The sequence below is a fragment of the Oryctolagus cuniculus genome, chromosome X (genome assembly GCF_964237555.1).
Source record: "Oryctolagus cuniculus chromosome X, mOryCun1.1, whole genome shotgun sequence".
NCBI classification, from domain to species: domain Eukaryota; kingdom Metazoa; phylum Chordata; class Mammalia; order Lagomorpha; family Leporidae; genus Oryctolagus; species Oryctolagus cuniculus.
Window position 1 is genome coordinate 52,550,899 of NC_091453.1, and position 19,756 is coordinate 52,570,654.

At 40.9% G+C, this 19,756-nt stretch overlaps 1 protein-coding gene across 4 annotated transcripts in view; it reads right to left on the reverse strand.

Annotated features, from left to right (window-relative positions):
* The window catches only part of HDAC8 (histone deacetylase 8), a 256,056-nt gene that overhangs the window by 149,078 nt on the left and 87,222 nt on the right, over nucleotides 1-19,756 (reverse strand). For all 4 annotated transcript variants that reach the window (XM_017349748.3, XM_008272803.4, XM_008272804.4 and 1 more), the window contains exons 6-7: nucleotides 19,399-19,476; nucleotides 18,689-18,797 (exon numbers count right to left, since the gene is read on the reverse strand). In XM_017349748.3, the coding sequence (XP_017205237.1) occupies nucleotides 18,689-18,797; nucleotides 19,399-19,476 (187 nt within the window). The remainder of the gene's footprint in view (nucleotides 1-18,688; nucleotides 18,798-19,398; nucleotides 19,477-19,756) is intronic.

Genomic DNA, 19,756 nt, shown 5'->3' on the forward strand with positions numbered 1-19,756 from the left:
ACTTTCTATCTCTCCATGATTCTTACCGTACTTGCTCTTTAATGTCATTTTAACTCCCATTCCCTAGACCCTTTCCCTTCTGCCCCGTTTCCATTTTCAAAGCCCACCAGCCTATCTTTGGCTTGCTTTACTACTCCTTTTGGAGAATACGAAGGAACTTCAAAAAGTTTATGGAAAAATGGAATTAAACTCTAACTTTAATTTAGTGCAAATTTTTTGAAATCCATGCATAGGCTTTTTATGATATGCATTTTTCATAAACAGTTTTAAAACCCCTCATATATATGGATTTCAAAAAAAAATTTGCACTAAAGGAAACTTAATTTTTCCATAAATTTTAAATAACTTTATCTAGTTATTTTCATTGTATTTGAAAGGCAGAGAGTCAGAAGGAAAGAATGAGAGAGACCTTCTATCCACTGGTTCACTCTTCAAATGCTTGCAACAGCTTGGGCTGGACCAGGCTGAAACCAGGAGCCACACAACAGTGAAAAATTCCCCTTTCTCTATCTCTACTCCCTCCTCAGCGATAACTTCTGTGTACAAGTATGATGTGTATCTGTGTAGATCAAACGCTTTCTGCCTCATAGTTGGCTGAACCAGCTGAAGCTATGTGTAATGAGTAGCTTCCACTATCTGTTTGTTAAATGCCTTCCCTCATATCCCTTCTCCTCATCATGAAAATTTCTCCATCTAGGCTCTTGGTTCTCTTCCCTGTGAAGGATCAAGCATCATAAGGAGTTCTTTCTTCTCTTTCATCTTCAATCTCTCCCTTCCTACCCATCCCTTTAGGTGACAAGATGCCCAGCTCCCTCTCTACTTCTCAGCACTGCTAAACTCTGGAGCCTATATATCCTTGCAATTCAGTTTTGATCTTACTGCTGTCTTGAAACTGCTCTCTTAAGGTAGAGAGAGACCTCTGGGGCCACCAAATCCAAAGCCTTTTTCTCCATTATCTTTTTTCAGCCTCTTAGAAGCAACTGACAGTTATCTGACTTCAAAATCTGCAGTGGTCATCAGTGGCTGTAGTTCCCAGTACAAAATATTTTTAGAACAATTATTGATATTCACACACCATATAATTCCTTCATTTAAAGTGCACAATTCAATACCTTTTCGTATGGCCACAGAGTTGTGCAGCCACCACCACAATGAATTTTAGAACACTTTCATCGCTCCCCAAGGAAATCCTGTACCCATTAGCAGCCACTCCTTATTCCTACCACCCTCCAACACCCAGCCCCTAGCAACCACTAATCTACTTTCTGTCTCGATTTGTCTAGTTTTGATCTTTCATACAAGTAGAATTATAATATGCAGTCTTTTGTGTCTGGCTTCTTTTACTTAGCATAAAGTTTTCAAGGTCATGCATGTTGTAGCGTGTATCAGTACTTCCTTTTAAAGGCCAAATAATATTCTGCTGCATAAATAGACTATAATTTGTTTAACCACTCACCTCTTGATAGATAAATGGGTTATGTCCACTACTGGATTGACGTGAATAATACTGTTATAGACATTCACATGCAAGTTTTTGTATGGACACGTTTTCAATTTTTGTGGGTACATATACCTAGGAGAACTGCTAGGTTAAGGTAACTCTATGTTTAATCTTCTGAGAAATAGCCAGAATGGCTGCACCATTTGACATTTCTACCAACAATGTTTGAGGCTTCTAATTATTGCACTTCTTTGCCAACATTTATTTTCTGTTTTAGTTTTAATTAATAATAGCCATTCTAGTGGATGTAAAGTAGTATTTTATTGTAGTGTTTTTTTCATTGCAGTTTTGACTTGCATTTCCCTGATGACTATTTAAGTTGACTATCTTTTCAAATGCTTTTTTGATCATTTGTATATCTTCTTTAGAGCAGTGTCTGTCTTAATCCTTTACCCATTTTTTTTTTGACAGGCAGAGTGCACAGTGAGAGAGAGAGACAGAGAGAAAGGTCTTCCTTTGCCGTTGGTTCACCCTCCAATGGCCGCCGCGGCCGGCGCGCTGTGGCTGGCGCACAGCACCGATCCAAAGGCAGGAGTCAGGTACTTATCCTGGTCTCCCATGGGGTGCAGGGCCCAAGGACTTGGGCCATCCTCCACTGCACTCCCTGGCCACAGCAGAGAGCTGGCCTGGAAGAGGAGCAACCGGGACAGAATCCGGCGCCCCGACCGGGACTAGAACCGGTGTGCTGGCGCCGCTAGGTGGAAGATTAGCCTAGTGAGGCGCGGCGCCGGCCCTCCTTTGCCCATTTTAAAAACTGTATTGTTTTTAGAACATTGTGCTGTAAGAGTTCTTCATATATTCCAGATATAATTCTCTTACCAGATATATAACTTGAAAATATTTACCCTCATTCTGTGTGTTATCTTTGTGCTTTCTTGATGGTATCCTTTGAAACATAAAAGCTTTTTGATGAAGTCTGATTTATCTATTTTTTCTTTTGTTGCTTATATAATCTAAAAGGTCACGAAATCTCACATCTATGTTTTCTTCTAAGGGTTTTATAGCTTTAGCTTTTACATTTGGATCTTTGATCTGAGTTAATTTTTGTACATGGTGTGAGATAAAGGGGCCAACTCCATCCTGTTGCATGTTGATATCTGGTTGTTCCAGCATCATTTGTTGAAAACTTTGTGCTTTCCCCCTGTTGAATGGTCTTGGCCCCCTTATGTAAAATAAATTAACTATAAGTGTTGAGTTTATTTCTGGACTCTGATCTAGGTTCCACTGATCTCTGTCTTCACGCCAGTACCACACTGTCTTGATTACAGTAGCTTTGTAGTCAGTTTGGAAGGTTGCAAGTATGAGTTTTCCAACTTTGTCCTTCCTTTTCAAGATATAGGTTTAGCTATTCTGGGTTGAATTTCCATTTAATTTTAGGATCAGTCTGTCAAATTATGCAGAGAAGTTAGTTGTAACTTACAGCTCCATTTTGACCATGCCGAACCTATAATCTTACCTCTTCTATCCCTTATCTCTGTTAATGATATTCATCCTTTCAGTCACCCATGTTCAAAACTATGAAGTCCTTTCTGATTCCTCCCTTTCCCTGCTCCTCTTCAATTACCAGTTTTCAACCAACCTCTCTCCCAATCCCTCCTCTACTCTCCCACTGCAGTACTTTAGCCTTTAATGAGCTCCTTCATGGGTTATACAAATGGTTTCCTAATTAGTTTTCCTGCCTCAAATTTCTTCCCTCTCTAATCCATCTCTCTCTCTCTCTCTCTCTCTCTCTCTCTCTCTCTCTCTCTCTTTTTCTCCCTCTCTCTCATCAGATTAATTTTCCTTAGGGGTAGTTTTGATGAAGTCACTTCCATATTCAAAAGATTCCACTGTCCCTCCATTGTCTTTAGATAACACTTAGAATTCTTAGGCTATGATCCAAAGTCCTTCATGATCTAACTCTGGCCTACTTTTTAAATTTAAATTTTATTTTCCAATAACCCCTTAACTCACAATATACTCCCTTGTTCACCTCACCTTGTGTCTTCTTACAAGCATGCTCTTTGTCGTATACTTCCTTTCTAAATGTCTACATCATAGCGATTCTTTAAGGACAACATCAAATTCCATCTCCTCCACAAAGATGATAATAATAGCAGTTAACATTTACTGAGCATTTTGTTCAAAATAGTACTGTTGTGTGCACTTTATGTATTAGCTAATTTAAAAAATTATTTAGCATTTCAAAGGCAGAAAAAGAGAGAGAACTCCCATCAGTTAATAAAAACAAAAAAGAACTGCCATCCACGACGGGGGTGGGGGGGAGGGAGGGAAGGGGAGAGAGAAAGAAACTCCAATCTGGTTGGGCAAGGCCAAAGTAAGGAGTGTGGAACTCAGTGTGCCTCTCCCACATCGGTGATAGGGACCCAAATACTTTAACCATCGTCTGCTGCCTCCCAGGGAATGCATTAGCAGGAAGCTAGAATGGGAAGCAAAGCCAGGACTCAAACTCCAATATGAGATGTGGGTGTCCCAAGGGCTGCCTTAACTTCTAAGCCAAATGCCTCCCTTGTATTAGCTCCTTTAACCCTTATAACAATTTATAAGATAGGTATTATTATTAATCCTATTTTACAGATAGGGAAATTGCAGCATGGAGAGATTAAGAAATCTGCACAAGATCACACAGCTGTTATGTGACAGAGCTAGTTTTCTGAACTCAGGCAGCCTTACACCAGAGTCTGTGCTCCAAACCACTACAATACTTGCTCACACAACCTGTTGAGCTACTATGCCTCAGGCCCTGTGCCAGCCACTTCACCCACATTTTTTCAGATAATAGCAGCAGCAGTAGCAGCCAAAGTATTATTATTTTTCAAATGCTAATCTTCCTAGGCAAGCTCTGATCTTTGTCTTCCCTCATTCCAAAACCTTCAGTGGCTCCCCAGATACTTAGAGAATATGGTACACATTTTCAGAGCTAAGGATTCAGCTCTTCCCTGATGTGGTTCCCACACACTGTTCCAATCGTCTTTGCAGTTCCTCTTTCTCATGCACTTTAGAGTCCAAACTAAACCACTGCTCTTCTTTGTACATAGCTTAGCCTCTCCTGACTTTGATCTCGCTGTATCCACTAGAACATCCTTCCCTGCAATCTCTGTGCATTCAAACTTGACACATTTCATAAACATACATACACAGTCACATACTTTGTAAAAATATAGTAATTAGCTACCCTTTAAAACCCAGATGAAATTTTACCTCCTCACATAAGGATTTTCTGAATTATTTTCTTCCTTTGCATGCCCACAGCACTTTTAGGATTACTATAACTGTCTAGATTTCATTTTATTCAAATATTTTATTCAAATTGAAACATGAAAATCAGTCTCTACTATCTATCATTTATAAATTTCCACTAACTTCCTTGAGAGTAAAGTCAATAACTTATAGGCAATAGGCATTCAATAAATAGTTGTTAATTGAATAAATGAATGAAATATCACTCCAGACTGCTTTTGGGAAAGTTTCCCCAACCACTGTATCAGCACTGTTTGCCATACAGCAAATCATTAATTTCAGGTTTTGTGACAGTATAAAATCTCTTACCCAAAAGGAGGGGGAGGACAGGCATCACATTATGCTACATTAGTAACTTCTCTATAAATACACAAGATATTCATTTGAAATGCAGCTTTCTTGATGAGAAACCTGATCCCTCAGCATTCAGCGGTCTGGTTCTTAGACAAGGCTATGCAAATGAGGCGGAGTGGTGGCAGCTGCATCTAAGGGCCTTGATTTGGAGGAGGAGGTGTTTATTTAGGAGGATAAAAACCAGGGGTGATGACATTAATGATGCTTTTCGGTCAAAGAAAAGCCCAAGAACAAAATTGGAGAGCTATCATTTATTCCATCAGGGTGGACCGCAGTTTCTACTGGGAACTCCTGAGATCATTCACAGGTGCCACTTTCCCTCTAATAACCAGGGGATGAACATGTCTTGTTTTGTTTTGTTTTTCAAATAATTAAAATGCTAAAGGATTCATTTCAGGGCAATGAGATGCCAGAGGAATGGCATTACTGTTACTCTTCGTTGGTGCTGGTGTGGAAACCCTAATTTGTCCCTCCAGCCAGGCCTCTGATGGGAACCTGCTGCCAGCAGGTTGGTCTCCTGACTTAGAGGCTTGAATTCCCACCTGGACCAGCCTTGTCCTCATCTTGTTTCCCAACAGGGCACTCTCAGCATCCTCTGGTGATTGCCTCTATATTGATAAAAGGAATGACAAATTCAAAGTTGAAAAGCCAAGAAGGGTAGGATGCAGAGGGAGAGAAGAGGGAAATATGTTACTAATGCTTTGAGCTCCCAAAGTCAGCCTGAGAAAAGGTATTGCCAGCAGCAAGAGCCCTTTCTAAGACATAAATTTTAAACCTGTTGCATTTGATGGGATTCAGAGGGGGATTGTGTCAAGGACCCAAAGTATTACTAATCAGTCCCAAATGGGAGCTGTTGAGCTTCTCCTAGGTAGTTTTTCTCTAATTTCCCTCAATCCTATCTCAGCTCAGGTACTGCTGACTCATTCTACAACAACTCACCCTGCCAGGGGACTCAGCATATGGTAAAAGCCTCAGTGATTCCCGAATATCTATTACAAATAGCTCAGGGATACAGGGATTGGAGGGGGGCTCCCTGCCGTGAGGATGATGTGTCATTTTGTTGGGGGCCATGGCTGCCTCTTGGACATATCCAGAAGACATTTAATTTCCTATAAGTTTCTTTTTCTGCTTTTTGCATCAGACAAGCTGTACTGTTTTCATGGGCAGCTAAAATACATAAAACAAAAAACCTAAACCCATAAAATAAAAAAGAAACCTCAAACCCCCAAGTCAACCAACCATTCACCAAATAACTTCCCATTCCTTTTGCTGTTTTAATTTTCAAGATGCACTTTCTTCACATTTTAAAGGGACATCTTTACTGTCATTGTTGAGTCCATTATATAGAAACATAGATTCTAATTGGCATCTCTTTCTACCATGCCTTGTAGTAAGTAATTCTACTCATCAATTATGTGTCACCTTGGCAACCGAAAGGGCTGTGCACTATTTTTAGTGTATTATTGCTTATCTCTCACTATACCTCTTGGAAGTAAACCATTTTCATTCACACAAGGGAAAGTGAGTCATCCAGGACTAAAGGACCTTACCAGTGGCCTGGAGTGAATCGTCAGAGCTAGAATTAGAACACTAATTCTAATTTGAATCCAATGCTCTCATCACCAAGTCCCAGTGCTCTTTGGCTCACTACATTCTGAAAGGCCAGAGGCCCCAGCAAGCAGAGTGTATATTATCTGAGCAGGGGGTGGGGTGTGCAGAGAGGCAGGCTGGCTTGGAGAGCTAAGCTAACAAACAACATAGAATGGAAGATGACTTGAAGAATACAAGTGAATCCTAAGGCTAGCTGTGCTAATGGTCCTTTATTTGATCTGGGGTAGGACATTCACTGCTCTGTAACCACCAGGACCGCTTAGAGCGCAGACTGCATTCTGCTTTGTATCACATCATTTGCGCGTAAATCTCATCCATTCTCCTTTGCAACTTCCACAGCACCCAGTTCAGGAAGAAGACCGGACGCGGAGTCTGACAGACTTGGATTCTGCATTTGCATGGCAACCTGGGCAAATCACTTCACTTCTCTGCATCTGCTTCCTTCTCCATAAAATGAGAATAATATTCCCCCCCCTCCCCACTCTGGGTTACTGTGAGGAGTAAATGATATAACATTTGTGAAAGTCTCCTTCCAGCACCAGGACCAGGTACATAGTAAGCACTCCATAATGTTGAATGAATAAATGAATGACCTTGAGTCAGCCCCTTCAAGTGCTATGTTAATTCTTTCAGCCCACTAGGATACTGTTGAGTTCAGCACAGTACACCATAGCAGTGACTTCCTGAATAGTACTCTAATGGTCCCCACAGGCAGAGAGAAATTTCATAGTGTCACTGCCCAGTTATACCTGTTCTGGGAATACAGTAATTCATTTTCCAGTGCTGCCAATCTATTACCTTTCACCAAACACAAAATTCACTTTAAGAAGGGAAGAAACACAAGTGCCTTTCTGTTATATAGAGGTTGGGAGAATATATTATTAAAATTGAAACCGACTTCTCTGATTTCTTAGGCAAAAAATCAGATTGGAAGCCAAACAGCTATTTGGCCTTTGCAGACCCCGGATAGTGATGCCCTTGGGGGAAAGGGGAAAGCTGGAGTCACTCCAAACTGTAGTTACAACATTTGTGTGTATATTTACTGCTTGTTCTTCTGCTCTCAGCACTGAGTTTTTACTCTCTAAGGCTTGAAGAATTCACAATTTACCTAAAGCACAGTTTAATACATATGGGTAGAAATACAGGCCGATATCTCTGTTTCTCATTTCCTAATCATATTTTCTACTCTCCCTACATAACTGATACCTCTTCTTTTTCAATTCAATTGCTCTGCTTTTCAAACTTAGGTGGACAATAATGATTTGTTAACAATAAACATGCCCCTAGCCCTTCCCTCACCCTTCTTTACCCAGGAGGGCCTCCCTAAGATTCAAAGCCGAAATCCTGCCATATAGTTAGCACCTGGTGCAGCTCATCAAAATATAATATCCTTTCCCAGATGATTGGAAATCTCTGCAATGCCGTCACACAATGAGGTGTGTAAGAAAGAGTTTGGGGATTGATTTTCATCATTAACTTGATATTGCATGGTTTTTGTGGGACTTAAAAAGAAATGCATTTTTATTACTTTTAAGTACTGAACATAGAGTAACTCCAACTCATCATATTTTAACAGTTATTTTTTCTGGGGCAGGATGTATTTTAAACATGCCTATGTTAGAGTGTCTGGTGGATCATTTAGGATCAGTGTCCTGTTGCTTGATGAAATCCAGATCACTTCAATGAAATCCAGATGGGGAAACTGGGTCTCTGGCAGTGGCTGCCAGATCTTCTCCCTATGAAATCTCTCCAGTCTGTATGCAAATTCAAAACTCCATATCCTGGAAATCCCAAACCAATCAAGTGGCGCTCCGCTTCTTAGTTACTGGACTAAACACAGGGAAGCGATTCATTCTTCCCTGAGGAAATAAGCATTTCTTACATACATCTATCTTGGCACAAAAAGGGCTGGCTAAGCAAATTAATAGTGTAAACAGGATTGCACTGGGGAATGTTTGTCCTACTTAGGAGAATAAACTTTTTATGCACTTTGTGCACATCCACTTACATACAAATAATTGATATGCTAATTACAAATGATTCTTAGAGCCCCTTCCCTGAGGTGCTGTACTATGCTGTTAGTCTAGCTTGAATTACTAGCGTGTCCAGTGCTTGGAAGTCATAAAAATGCATTTAAAAATATTCCATGATTCAGACTGGCTTTCTTCTAATTAGACTGAGTTAGTGAGAATAGATAGTTTTCTAATTCACCCCTGATATATTTAAGATGGCCCCCCGACTCCATTGCCCCAGCTCTCCTTTCACTCTTCAGGATTCTCCTGCGTGGAGTTGGCACATATGAACCCCTTCACCTCTAGCTCACTACTCAACTGCACTTGCCCCATCTCTAGGCAAACACACACCCTGTAGTCCCTGGCACACACACATATCCTTTCATTTGTTAACTTGTTGGCTGGTTATTTGATACGGCTGCTTTGGGAAGAGTGTCTTTCTTTAAGTACCAATAGCTATGGATCTTTTCTGGTAGCACAACAGGTAATGGTGCACACAGAGCAAAGTCCAGCCAGGCTTAGCAGTGGGCTTTTTTGTCAGGTGGTGGATACCAGCTTTTGCTCCGTCTCTGTACAATCCATGTCAACAGAACACAGTGAGGCAGCTCATCAGTACTGGCAGCTGCTAGGTGTATGGCAATGTCAGATGCATCATTCAAAGCCATAACTTGTTAAAGCAGAGCGTAAACAGTAGATTTTCTGGACTAGACCAAAGGGATGCAGCAGCAACTAAAGAGTATTAGAGGAGGAGGAAGCCTAAGGGGAGGGTAGGAGGCACATGGTGGCGAGCAGCTTACAGAAGTAATAGGAATTTTGATGGTAAAACGTTCTATCAAGCACAGATAGAGTCAAGTTTGGGATTCTTTGCAGTGCAACCCTACATTAAAGGGTGTAATTCTCAAGATTTCCATTTAGGAATGAAGTCTTCCTGCCTCTGGATAGTTTCAGAACATGCTGTCACATCAGAACCTGTTAAATTGCTGCCAAAGAATTGGATCACTTTCTCCAGGGGGCAGGGATCAGTAAGAGCTAAGAGAGCAGGAGGGGCCAGTGTTGTGGTGCAGTGGATTAAGCTGCTGCTTGGGATTTGGGCATCTCACATCAGAGTGCTGCTTTAGGTCCTGGCTGCCCTGTTTCTGATCCAGCTCCCTGCTAATGAGTCTGGGAAAGTAGAGGATGATGGCACAGGTGGGAGACCCAGAGTGGAATTCTTGGCTCCTAGCTTTGGCTTAGCCTAGCTCTGGCCTGGCTTAACCTAACCCCGGCCCTTGTGGCCATTTGGGGATTGAACCAGCAGATGGAAGAACTTTCTCTCCATTTCTTCCTTTCTGTCACTCTGCCTTTCAAATAAATAAATCTTTTTCTTAAAAAAAGAAGAGAGTGGGAAAGATGTACGTCAGAGTGACAGTACAAACCCACAGAAATCCAGAATATTGTCCTCTTTGACATAAATGAAAAATACAACACCTATGAATATGTGTTTGTTTGGAGTAGGAAGCTGTCATGGTGTCAGGGCTACTTGGTGCCATTCAGGAACTGGTCATGAAAGCCATTGGTTGAGGGGAGAAGGAGAAGACTATGAAAACTGTCCCTGTAACCACTTGGATTTAAAAGCTCTAAGGATTAGGTGAGGGTAAAATACGAGTTCTCCACTGAAGCCCTAAACACTTCCTGGGGCCAGGCTGGGTGAGCTCACTGACCAAAGGTTCAGGACAACTCAGATAATGAAGCACACTATCTGCCCCCCTCCAAATTATCCTACATTCTTGAGGCACTTAATACCTTTTGAATTTAACATTTTAAAAGATGCATCAAACTGGGAAGAATAAATGAACAGCCTACTCTGGCCTCATTTCCACCTGTGGCTAACATTAAAAGTGAACTTAATTAGTATCTGAGTCATCCATTTTCCAGAAACAATAGGCAATTTTGTATCTGCCATACCACGGAGAGGCAGGATAGAAGTTTATCATATAGAACAAAAGCATTTAACACAAATACCTTATTTATGGAGGGCTGAGTTCAAGGTACAAGGCTTATAAAAAGAATTAACAGCTTCAGTTGCCTTTATTATTGGGCCAAAGTGAGCTAGTGATTATAAAGATAGTGTAACTGTGACCTGATGAAGAGAGGTATAATCATTTTATAAAGAATTTTCACCAGCTCTCAGAATATAATGAAAATGAGGATGAATATGGAAGCAAGGATCTATAATTATTTGTTCTCAAAATGGAAATTTCTAGAGTTCATCCCTTCTCATCAAGTGAAAGAGAATTTTAAAATTTTGTATTGCTTAAAATATTTATATGTGAATGTGTATGCATCTAGATAGCTTTTGCCACATCACCAAACCCAAAGGAATAAATTATAATTGTTGGGCTCTCTTTCAGTGAAGATCTACCTGCTTCTAAAATTGAATGATAAGGAGTCTGGAGTCCCAAGTGGAAGATAAATTCTAGATGACTTATCATTATAATGAAAGAAAAACTTATCATCATTAAAACATCTCTTCTTTAAATATTAACATTAAAAGTCAATAGTGAAAGGAAACATATCCCTTAAATGTCCTTTAGTGATGTCCCTTAGTTCTCATTTTATTCAGTTGGTGAAAAAGCTTATAGTATGGATGGAGAATCAGCCCTATACACAGACATGGCCTTCTGCCAAGACCAAGAAGTGGTACAAATTCCGCCTACAGTTGCAGAAATGTATAGTATTAAAAAATACTTTTGCAATACTAGTCTTTAAAAACCTAATGAAAAGGACTAACTCCATGAGAAGACTTCTATAGAACGACAAGTGACATTGTTTATCTTCAGGTAGGAAGTCGGGATTTTCTTCAATGAAAATGAAGGGAAAAGAGGATTTATAGAATCTTCATGTTTCTAAACTTTAATTAGGAGTTTAAAACCTAAGAAGCAAATTTTGGCAATATTTATTCTTGTTTTCCGTCCATAAAATTACAATTAAATCTTCAGGATTAAGGGATTCTTTTTGGCAATAATCTAGGTTGTACTTTCATAAACACACACAATGGATTGAGTATATTATAGATCATTGAGTTCATTTGCATACAGCTAAATGGATTCTCTTTTTTAAGGGGTTTTCTGCAATCCCCTGAGATAAATTTCCCAAGAAGTCTTGGGATGGTTTTTTTTTTTTTCTTTGTTTGCAACAATTAAATTTCATGCTTCCATGTGACACTTTGGGGACAATGGTTAAGAGGCTGACAGATGTGGATTCAGACTCTGGCTTCCCCACTTATGAATTGTTTGACCTTAAAAAAGCCAATATTTTCTCCAGTTTTCTCACTGTAAAGTGAAGATGATAATGTCTACTTTGTAGGTTATAATGATCAAATGAAGCAATGTAAAATTACAGTGTAATTTCTGGCATGGAGAAGTGCCCCCTTAGAAGCTAAACTCCAAGGTGCAGGAGTCTCATTTGTCTTGCTTACTACCACCAGTGCCTAGTACAGTGCCTGTCATAAAGTAGATACTCAATACATTTTTGCTGAATGAGTAAAATGGCTTGAATATATTTAAAGGTACACATTTAATCTGAATAGGAACCAATGTCATATGTTAAGCACAGTACCAGGCACATGATAAACTATGCACTTGGGTGGTTCTTTCCTCCACCCTCTTTCTTCTTGTTAGTTAATACTTTTAAAACCCTACAAAGTGACTTAAGGTGCTCAATTCTTCTGCAGCAATGTCAGAGTGGCCTCAGAGAGGTGAATCTTGGCCCCACACCCACAGGAACTGATCCTATGCTTCAAATATCACTGATTTGTAGAAGGGGGCTTCAGGAAGTTCATGAAAATTTTGTATTACCGCTTAATTCCATTTTCCATGAACTTTTAAAATCTTGGCCGGCGCCACAGCTCACTTGGCTAATCCTCCGCCTGCGGCGCTGGCACCCCAGGTTCTAGTCCTGGTTGCTCATCTTCCAGTCCAGCTCTCTGCTGTGGTCCAGGAGTGCAGTGGAGGATGGCCCAAGTGTTTGGGCCCTGCACCCACATGGGAGACCAGGAGGAAGCACCTGGCTCCTGGCTTCAGATCGGCGCAGTGCTGTAGCAGCCATTTTGGGGGGTGAACCAACGGAAGGAAGACCTTTTTCTGTCTCTCTCTCACTATCTAACTCTGCCTGTCAAAAAAAATTTTTTTAAAAATTAAAATCTCATATTACAGGGATGGGTGGTGCCAGACTCTAAGGAAAATTTTCCTGTAAAAAAAACATTTTGTATGTATACTATATTAAGCATTATCAATGTGCTTTTTCCCTCCTCTTTTTTTTTTAGATGTGAGAGGAGCTCAATATAGATGGACAAAAAGATTCTAGCCAGGAATAAAAACTTAGGCTTTAATAAGCTATTCCTTAATGAACCTGCTGTTGTCCTAATCAACAAGTTCTTTCTGGGTAGGTGACTCTGGCTAGCCAATTAATAGAACAAATGATGAGAAAAGCAGCTGATACACGATAAAATAATTCTTGAAAATATAAAAGTAATATTTTGCTAATGAAGGAAGTAAAAATATGAAGTTGTTTTATTTTTATTTCTGGGGTCTCTGATGGAATTTTTCTTTAGATCAATGGACTCACAGGGAAAAAACGGTTTCTTTAAATTTTGAGCTATATAATATAAACCACAGGACTTAACTACACAGGCCAAGGACCAAGTACAGGTAGATTCTTATTTTAACTACCATTATGAACTGTAGTTTACTAGAATAAAGTTATTTCTCTGGTTGAATTGATAGCTCTTACTAGTGAAGTTTTGCATATGTGAATATAAAGACTGAATGAGGATTTCAGTTTAACAGAGTCTCACAAACGCTATTCATTGAGAAGTCCATTAACGATGTCTTCCTTCTGGTGAAATATTTATCTAGTGTCTGTATTTAATTATCTTACAAAGTTGAATAGTTGAATATTCTTAATGTGAGCTTTTTCAAAACATTACACTGTCAATTTCAGTATATGTATCCATACATATTATAAGCCTCAGAAATATTGTTTTCTTATGGTATTCAGTGATCAGATATTTAGTAAAGAATATGTTTTGGCTGCTAGGGCTATAAAATGATAGGCAGGATACAAAATACGAAATATAACTGCTACTCTGCATTTCTTCATTTAAACTCCATGTGTATCTCGGCAGTTCACAGTGGCAGGTAGCATGGATTGTCCTACAAGATTTGAGATTTCAGGGTGGAGCCCTACTATTTATCAAAACCTCTCTTGGACCAACAGTAAGGAGGTACTTTTTATGGTGCTGTATCACAATCCTTAACTATAAATGCTCCCAGTGTCATCAATACAGTGTTCCAGAGAATAGATGAAACATTGCATTCAAATATAATTAGAAAATAAACAGGTTAAACATAGGCAGAGCAATAAATGGGCACTTCAGAAAGTTGGTGGAAAAATAGAATTAAAACATAAAATTTATTATGGTATAAAAATTTGAAATTCATGCATAGTTTTTTTCATAATATCCATTTTCCATGACTTTTTTGAAAACACCTGGTGTCTTCTTTTTCAGATGACAAAACTTGGAAACAAACCCTCCCTTTGGCAGAATAGCTTCCTTCTACCACCAAACTTTATAGGTAGGTGGGGGAGGGGGACATGGAGGTGGGTGGGTGAGGTTGGTGCTTCTACACTTAATTCAAGAACATATCTCTATGATCTCTAAGCAATAAGCTTCCATTTGAAGGGGAGGTGTGCTTACAGGAGCAATGTTGATGTTTCTTTATGCTATTACAACAGGGTTCTACTTGTAATACTGAATCTAGTAGCTGCCACTGAAATTATGGAATGCTTGTGGGAATAGTGACCCTCACCATTAGTATTGAATGACCTAAGGAGATCTAACTACAAAAATATCATTCACATAAAATGGAACCCAAGGTCTTTTGGTGTTAGAATATGTTAATGTAGGCCAGCGCCGCGGCTCACTAGGCTAATCCTCCGCCTTGCGGTGCCGGCACACCGGGTTCTAGTCCCGGTTGGGGCACCGGATTCTGTCCTGGTTGCTCCTCTTCCAGGCCAGCTCTCTGCTGTGGCCCGGGAGTGCAGTGGAGGATGGCCCAAGTACTTGGGCCCTGCACCCCATGGGAGACCAGGAGAAGTACCTGGCTCCTGGCTTTGGATCAGCGTGGTGCGCCGGCCGCAGCGCGCGGGCCGAGGCAGCCATTGGGGGGTGAACCAACGGCAAAGGAAGACCTTTCTCTCTGTCTCTCTCTCTCACTGTCCACTCTGCCTGTCAAAAAAAAAAGAATATGTTAATGTAAAGATTTCATATCCACTCTATTATAAAAAGAAGCTCGGTCAATTTTTCTTATAAAGAGGGTGAGGTAATGTCCATTTTTTTTTTTTTTGACAGGCAGAGTGGATAGTGAGAGAGAGAGAGACAGAAAGGTCTTCCTTTGCCGTTGGTTCACCCTCCAATGGCCGCCACGGCTGGCGCGCTGCGGCCGGCGCACCGCGCTGATCCAAAGCCAGGAGCCAGGTGCTTCTCCTGGTCTCCCATGGCGTGCAGGGCCCAAGCACTTGGGCCATCCTCCACTGCACTCCCGGGCCACAGCAGAGAGCTGGCCTGGAAGAGGGGCAACCGGGACAGAATCCGGTGCCCCGACCGGGACTAGAACCCGGTGTGCCAGCACCGCAAGGCAGAGGATTAGCCTAGTGAGCCGCGGTGCCGGCGGGTAATGTCCAACTTTAAGATAAAACCGTGTGTGGCCAATTGGGGAGTGAACCAGTGGATGGAGGACCTCTCTCTCTCTCTGCCTCTGCTTCTCTCTCTGGGTAACTCTTTCCAGTAAATAAATAAATCTTTTTTTTTAAAAAAGATAAAACTGTCAAGTTCTTTCCTGAAAAGCTGGCAAAGTAAAAAAGGCTCTAGCAAGGAGAAGAATCCTCCTTATTTAAATAAAAAAAGGAGAAAGGGAGGGAGGAAGGGAAGAAGAGGAAAGAAGGAAGGAAAGGGGGAAGGAAGGAGGAAAAAAGAAAAAATAGTGTAAGTGAATTTCACATTGAGGAAACAAACTAGAAATTGGGTGCAAACAAAAATGAGAGCATCTTGTGAGTCAGCACAAAGAGGTCCTTTATATATCACAAGGAGTGAGCCAGAGAACTAGTTGGATCACTGAACAAAATGGATGAAAGGAGACAGTAGATATACTGAACGATGTTTGAAGAAGAGGAAGCCCGTTCTATGTCTAATGCATCTTTTGAGGGATGAAGATGAGTCAGAGGTAATAATGGCAAATGTGCAAGAGACCTTGGTTCCAAGCCACACACTAGAAGTAGTCAAAAGCATAATGACTGGGACTGAGTGACACAGTAGCAGGGCTGGCCTTCTGCAAAACTGTGTAGTTGTTGAAGATTGTTTTGTGTTTGTTTCTTTGTTTTTTGTATCCCTTTTCCTCTCCTGCGCCATTTGAATACTCAGGGAGCTCATGCTGTAACCCTTTCTAAATGTACTATCAAGAAAGGCTCGTGGGCGGTGATGAGGAGAGTTAGTTGTGCCAAAATTTCATTTTAAGGTTTTTTTTCTAATTGTAGAATAAAAGTATTCTTCCTTTTAAAAGAACTTCAGGTGGTAGTCCAATAGATGGGAGAGATGCGTGGACCAGGAAGCCTTCCTGGCACCCTTGGAATCAGAGGTTCCTTCACATAATGCCCTGACCAGATCTGACTTCTAAGGAAATCAAACGAAAAACTTATTGTACCTCTAATGAAAACCTGGAACCTGTTACTCTGGATGAGCACTGTGTGGATTGCTGGTGTGACTCCACAGGCAAAGGGGGCCCTGGGAACTATAAACTGATGAAGGTCTGGTTCTTTAGTAGGCAAGCTGGAATAATCTTTAATAAATGCTAGCCTCCTGTACGCAAAAGCCATCAATCTACCAGGGTGCGGGTGGCAAAATGGTTTCTAGTAAAGGGAAATCTTGTGTAATCTACAGATCTTTCCCTTGGGGCTAAACTTACTTTTTAAATGCTCCTAATTAAGGCTGATACCAAGACTGTTTTTAAACATGAATTATCATGGGATTTAAATCTTTTTGTTATGTAGGAGGAAGTGGTTTACTGCAAGGAGTGGGGCAGAGACAATATAAGGGAGAAAAAGACATTTTTTTCTGAATGAAGAAGGTTAAGTAGTAGACTTCTTTGGGGGTGGGCATTGGGAAATCCTCAAGACTGCAGATAATACTCAGCTTTGCCAGGCAGTGAAATACCAAGCTGATGGAGGATAAAGGCAGTTCTCAGGAGGCTTTATGATTGGCAGATGAGCTTCCATAGGGACACATGGAAGGTGATCCATTTGGGGAGGGCCAGATATTACAAACTAGACTCACAGAAGGATGGGTACTGACCTTTCAATGAAAACCCAGGAAAGAGCTCTAGGAAACCCAGTGGACAGTACACTGAAGAGAACAAGCTCGTTTCCTGCTATAACAACAACAACAACAACAAAGCAACAAAATGTTGGGTACTGTCAAGAAGGAGATTAGAAGACAAACAAGGCCGGCGCCGCGGCTCACTAGGCTAATCCTCCGCCTACGGCGTCGGCACCCCAGGTTCTAGTCCTGGTTGGGGCGCCAGATTCTGTCCTGGTTGCTCCTCTTCCAGTCCAGCTCTCTTCTGTGGCCTGGGAAGGCAGTGGAGGATGGCCCAAGTGCTTGGGCCCTGCACCCGCATGGGAGACCAGGAGGAAGCACCTGGCTCCTGGCTTCAGATCGGTGCAGCGCGCCAGCCATAGCGGCCATTTGTGGGGTGAACCAATGGAAGGAAGACCTTTCTCTCTGTCTCTCTCACTATCTAACTCTGCCTGTCCAAAAAAAAAAAAAAAGAAGAAGAAGACAAACAAAACAATTCTTTTACATAGAACCACAAGGCATCTTCATTGGTAGTTATATAAGTAGCTCTGATCACATCTCAAGGACAGAACAGAGCCTAAGGGGAACAAAGAAGGGCAATTAAACCATCAGTGGCAGGTTCAAAAAAAAAAAAAGGGCCTTTTCAGTCTGAAAATACAGAGGTGGCCAGGGGATATGATCAAAATCATGAAGAGGCTAGTGCTGCTGAATGACTGCATGATGACTTGGCCTACCAAATCTCTTGAGCTAAGAGGCACCTTTGAAGCATAAAGTTTTTACTTTTTAATAGTTCTACTTTGTTTATACAACTGCCAGTGACAATAGCCAGTGCATGCAGGCTCCTTTGGGAAGTCTCTGTTTTCCACCAGAGATTGGGAGAAATGGGAGGCAAGCTGAGGGGAGTGGGGAGGGATCGAGAGAATGTCAGTCCCTACTGCTTACCCTCAGTAGTGTTGACTGGCGGCTAGTCAGACTTACTGTCTCTGATGCCATTGTCAGCAGTGAATTTCTACTCCCATTCTGTAGGACTTTTCAACTCCAGTGATCTACATATTGATACCAAACTGTCTGCCTACAAGTGTTTATCATTTGATTCTTAACCACAGTATAAATGAACAGGTTTCTGACTCCAATTTTAACATGGTGGATAGAACACAAGAACATGTGATAAAGAATTATAGTCAGCTCTCTAATATTCACACCAGTGGAGGGAACAGAGGTCTTCATAAATGGAAAACTGAAATGTACCCTGCCAGGTTAAAGAATTACACACACAAATTTCATTAGCGGAGAGACTATCAGATATGGAATTTAGCAGGCCAGTCTAATGGTTCTGCTCTTGAGATGCCCCTAACCAATACTAGGTAGTAGGTAAGATCGAACCTGCAGCACAGTTCTCCCCAACAGAGAATGGCTACATGATAAAATACACATAATGAACAGTGTGTAAAAGCTGTCTGGGTATATAGTGGTTTTCTTTTCCAAACTGCTCTTTAAAAACAAGGATTCTGTGAGACTGGGGACAACCTAATCCTACAGAAACGTAATCTACTTGCTACTGTCTCAGAGTTGCTGCCATACCTTTCACAGATGTGGTAATATTTCTCATCCTGTATGCCATCCTGAATGGGCACATTTACACTGTAGTACCGTCCCCTCCCCAGGCCAACATCACACATATCACCTGTTCCTGTAACAGAGAGGAGCACAGTCATCAGTTATTAAGAACATGAGACCTAGACAGCTTAAAGGATTCTCTGATATGAATTAGAAGCTCAAAAAGGTCAATTAAGAGAATAATGCTGAATTAGTGATAGTTTCTAAGGAAATGAGATTAAGAAACATAATATGGACAGGTAAGTATGACCCACAATGTTGGGGAAGTAGGAAAACCATAAAGAAAGTGGAAAACCTTAGTTTCCATCTTACTGGGTCAAATAAAAATAAGAGATGAACTCCTTTGCTTGGCTTTTCATGCTTCGAAGGTTGACATAATATCAATATATCATTGTAAATTATCAGGATGTTAGGAGTTGCATGTGCTATTTGATGGTATGGTGAGTATAAGTGATCTGTCTGTTGACAGTCCATAAAAATCATCTGGAAAAAGAAACAGTGTTGTCATTCTTTGTGTTATTGTCACTGGAGGTGATTTGTGTAAAATTTTTGCTTAGGCTAGCACCAATAGGGTATTAACAGCAGGGAAGTATTCAAATATAACATATAAGAAATGTATAGAGAAATTACAGTACTATTTATGAAATACAACATGGAGCACACAGGTAACTTGCCTGGGAAAAATCCTGGGGAGAATTTGTGCAGTGACACAGTCATGACTTTGGAGGTGAAACTGAAGGCATCTTCCACACCTACCAGAGAAACAAATGTCAGCCAAATTGCTCTATATATGGAGCTCACGCTTTTAATACCTGAAAATCTAGAAAGCAACCATGGGAAGAAGGGGAGATGAGAAGGCAACAATAAAAAAGGGAACAAGCCAAGGAATAAAAGTAACATAAACCTCTGGTCTATGACCTCTGTAATTACAGGATGAGGTAGGACTTTGGCCCTGAGTGAATTTTGACAATACCTCTTCAGATTCATGGTAAGCTGTAATTGAACTTCCCCTTTCTAAGCACTGGCCTGTCT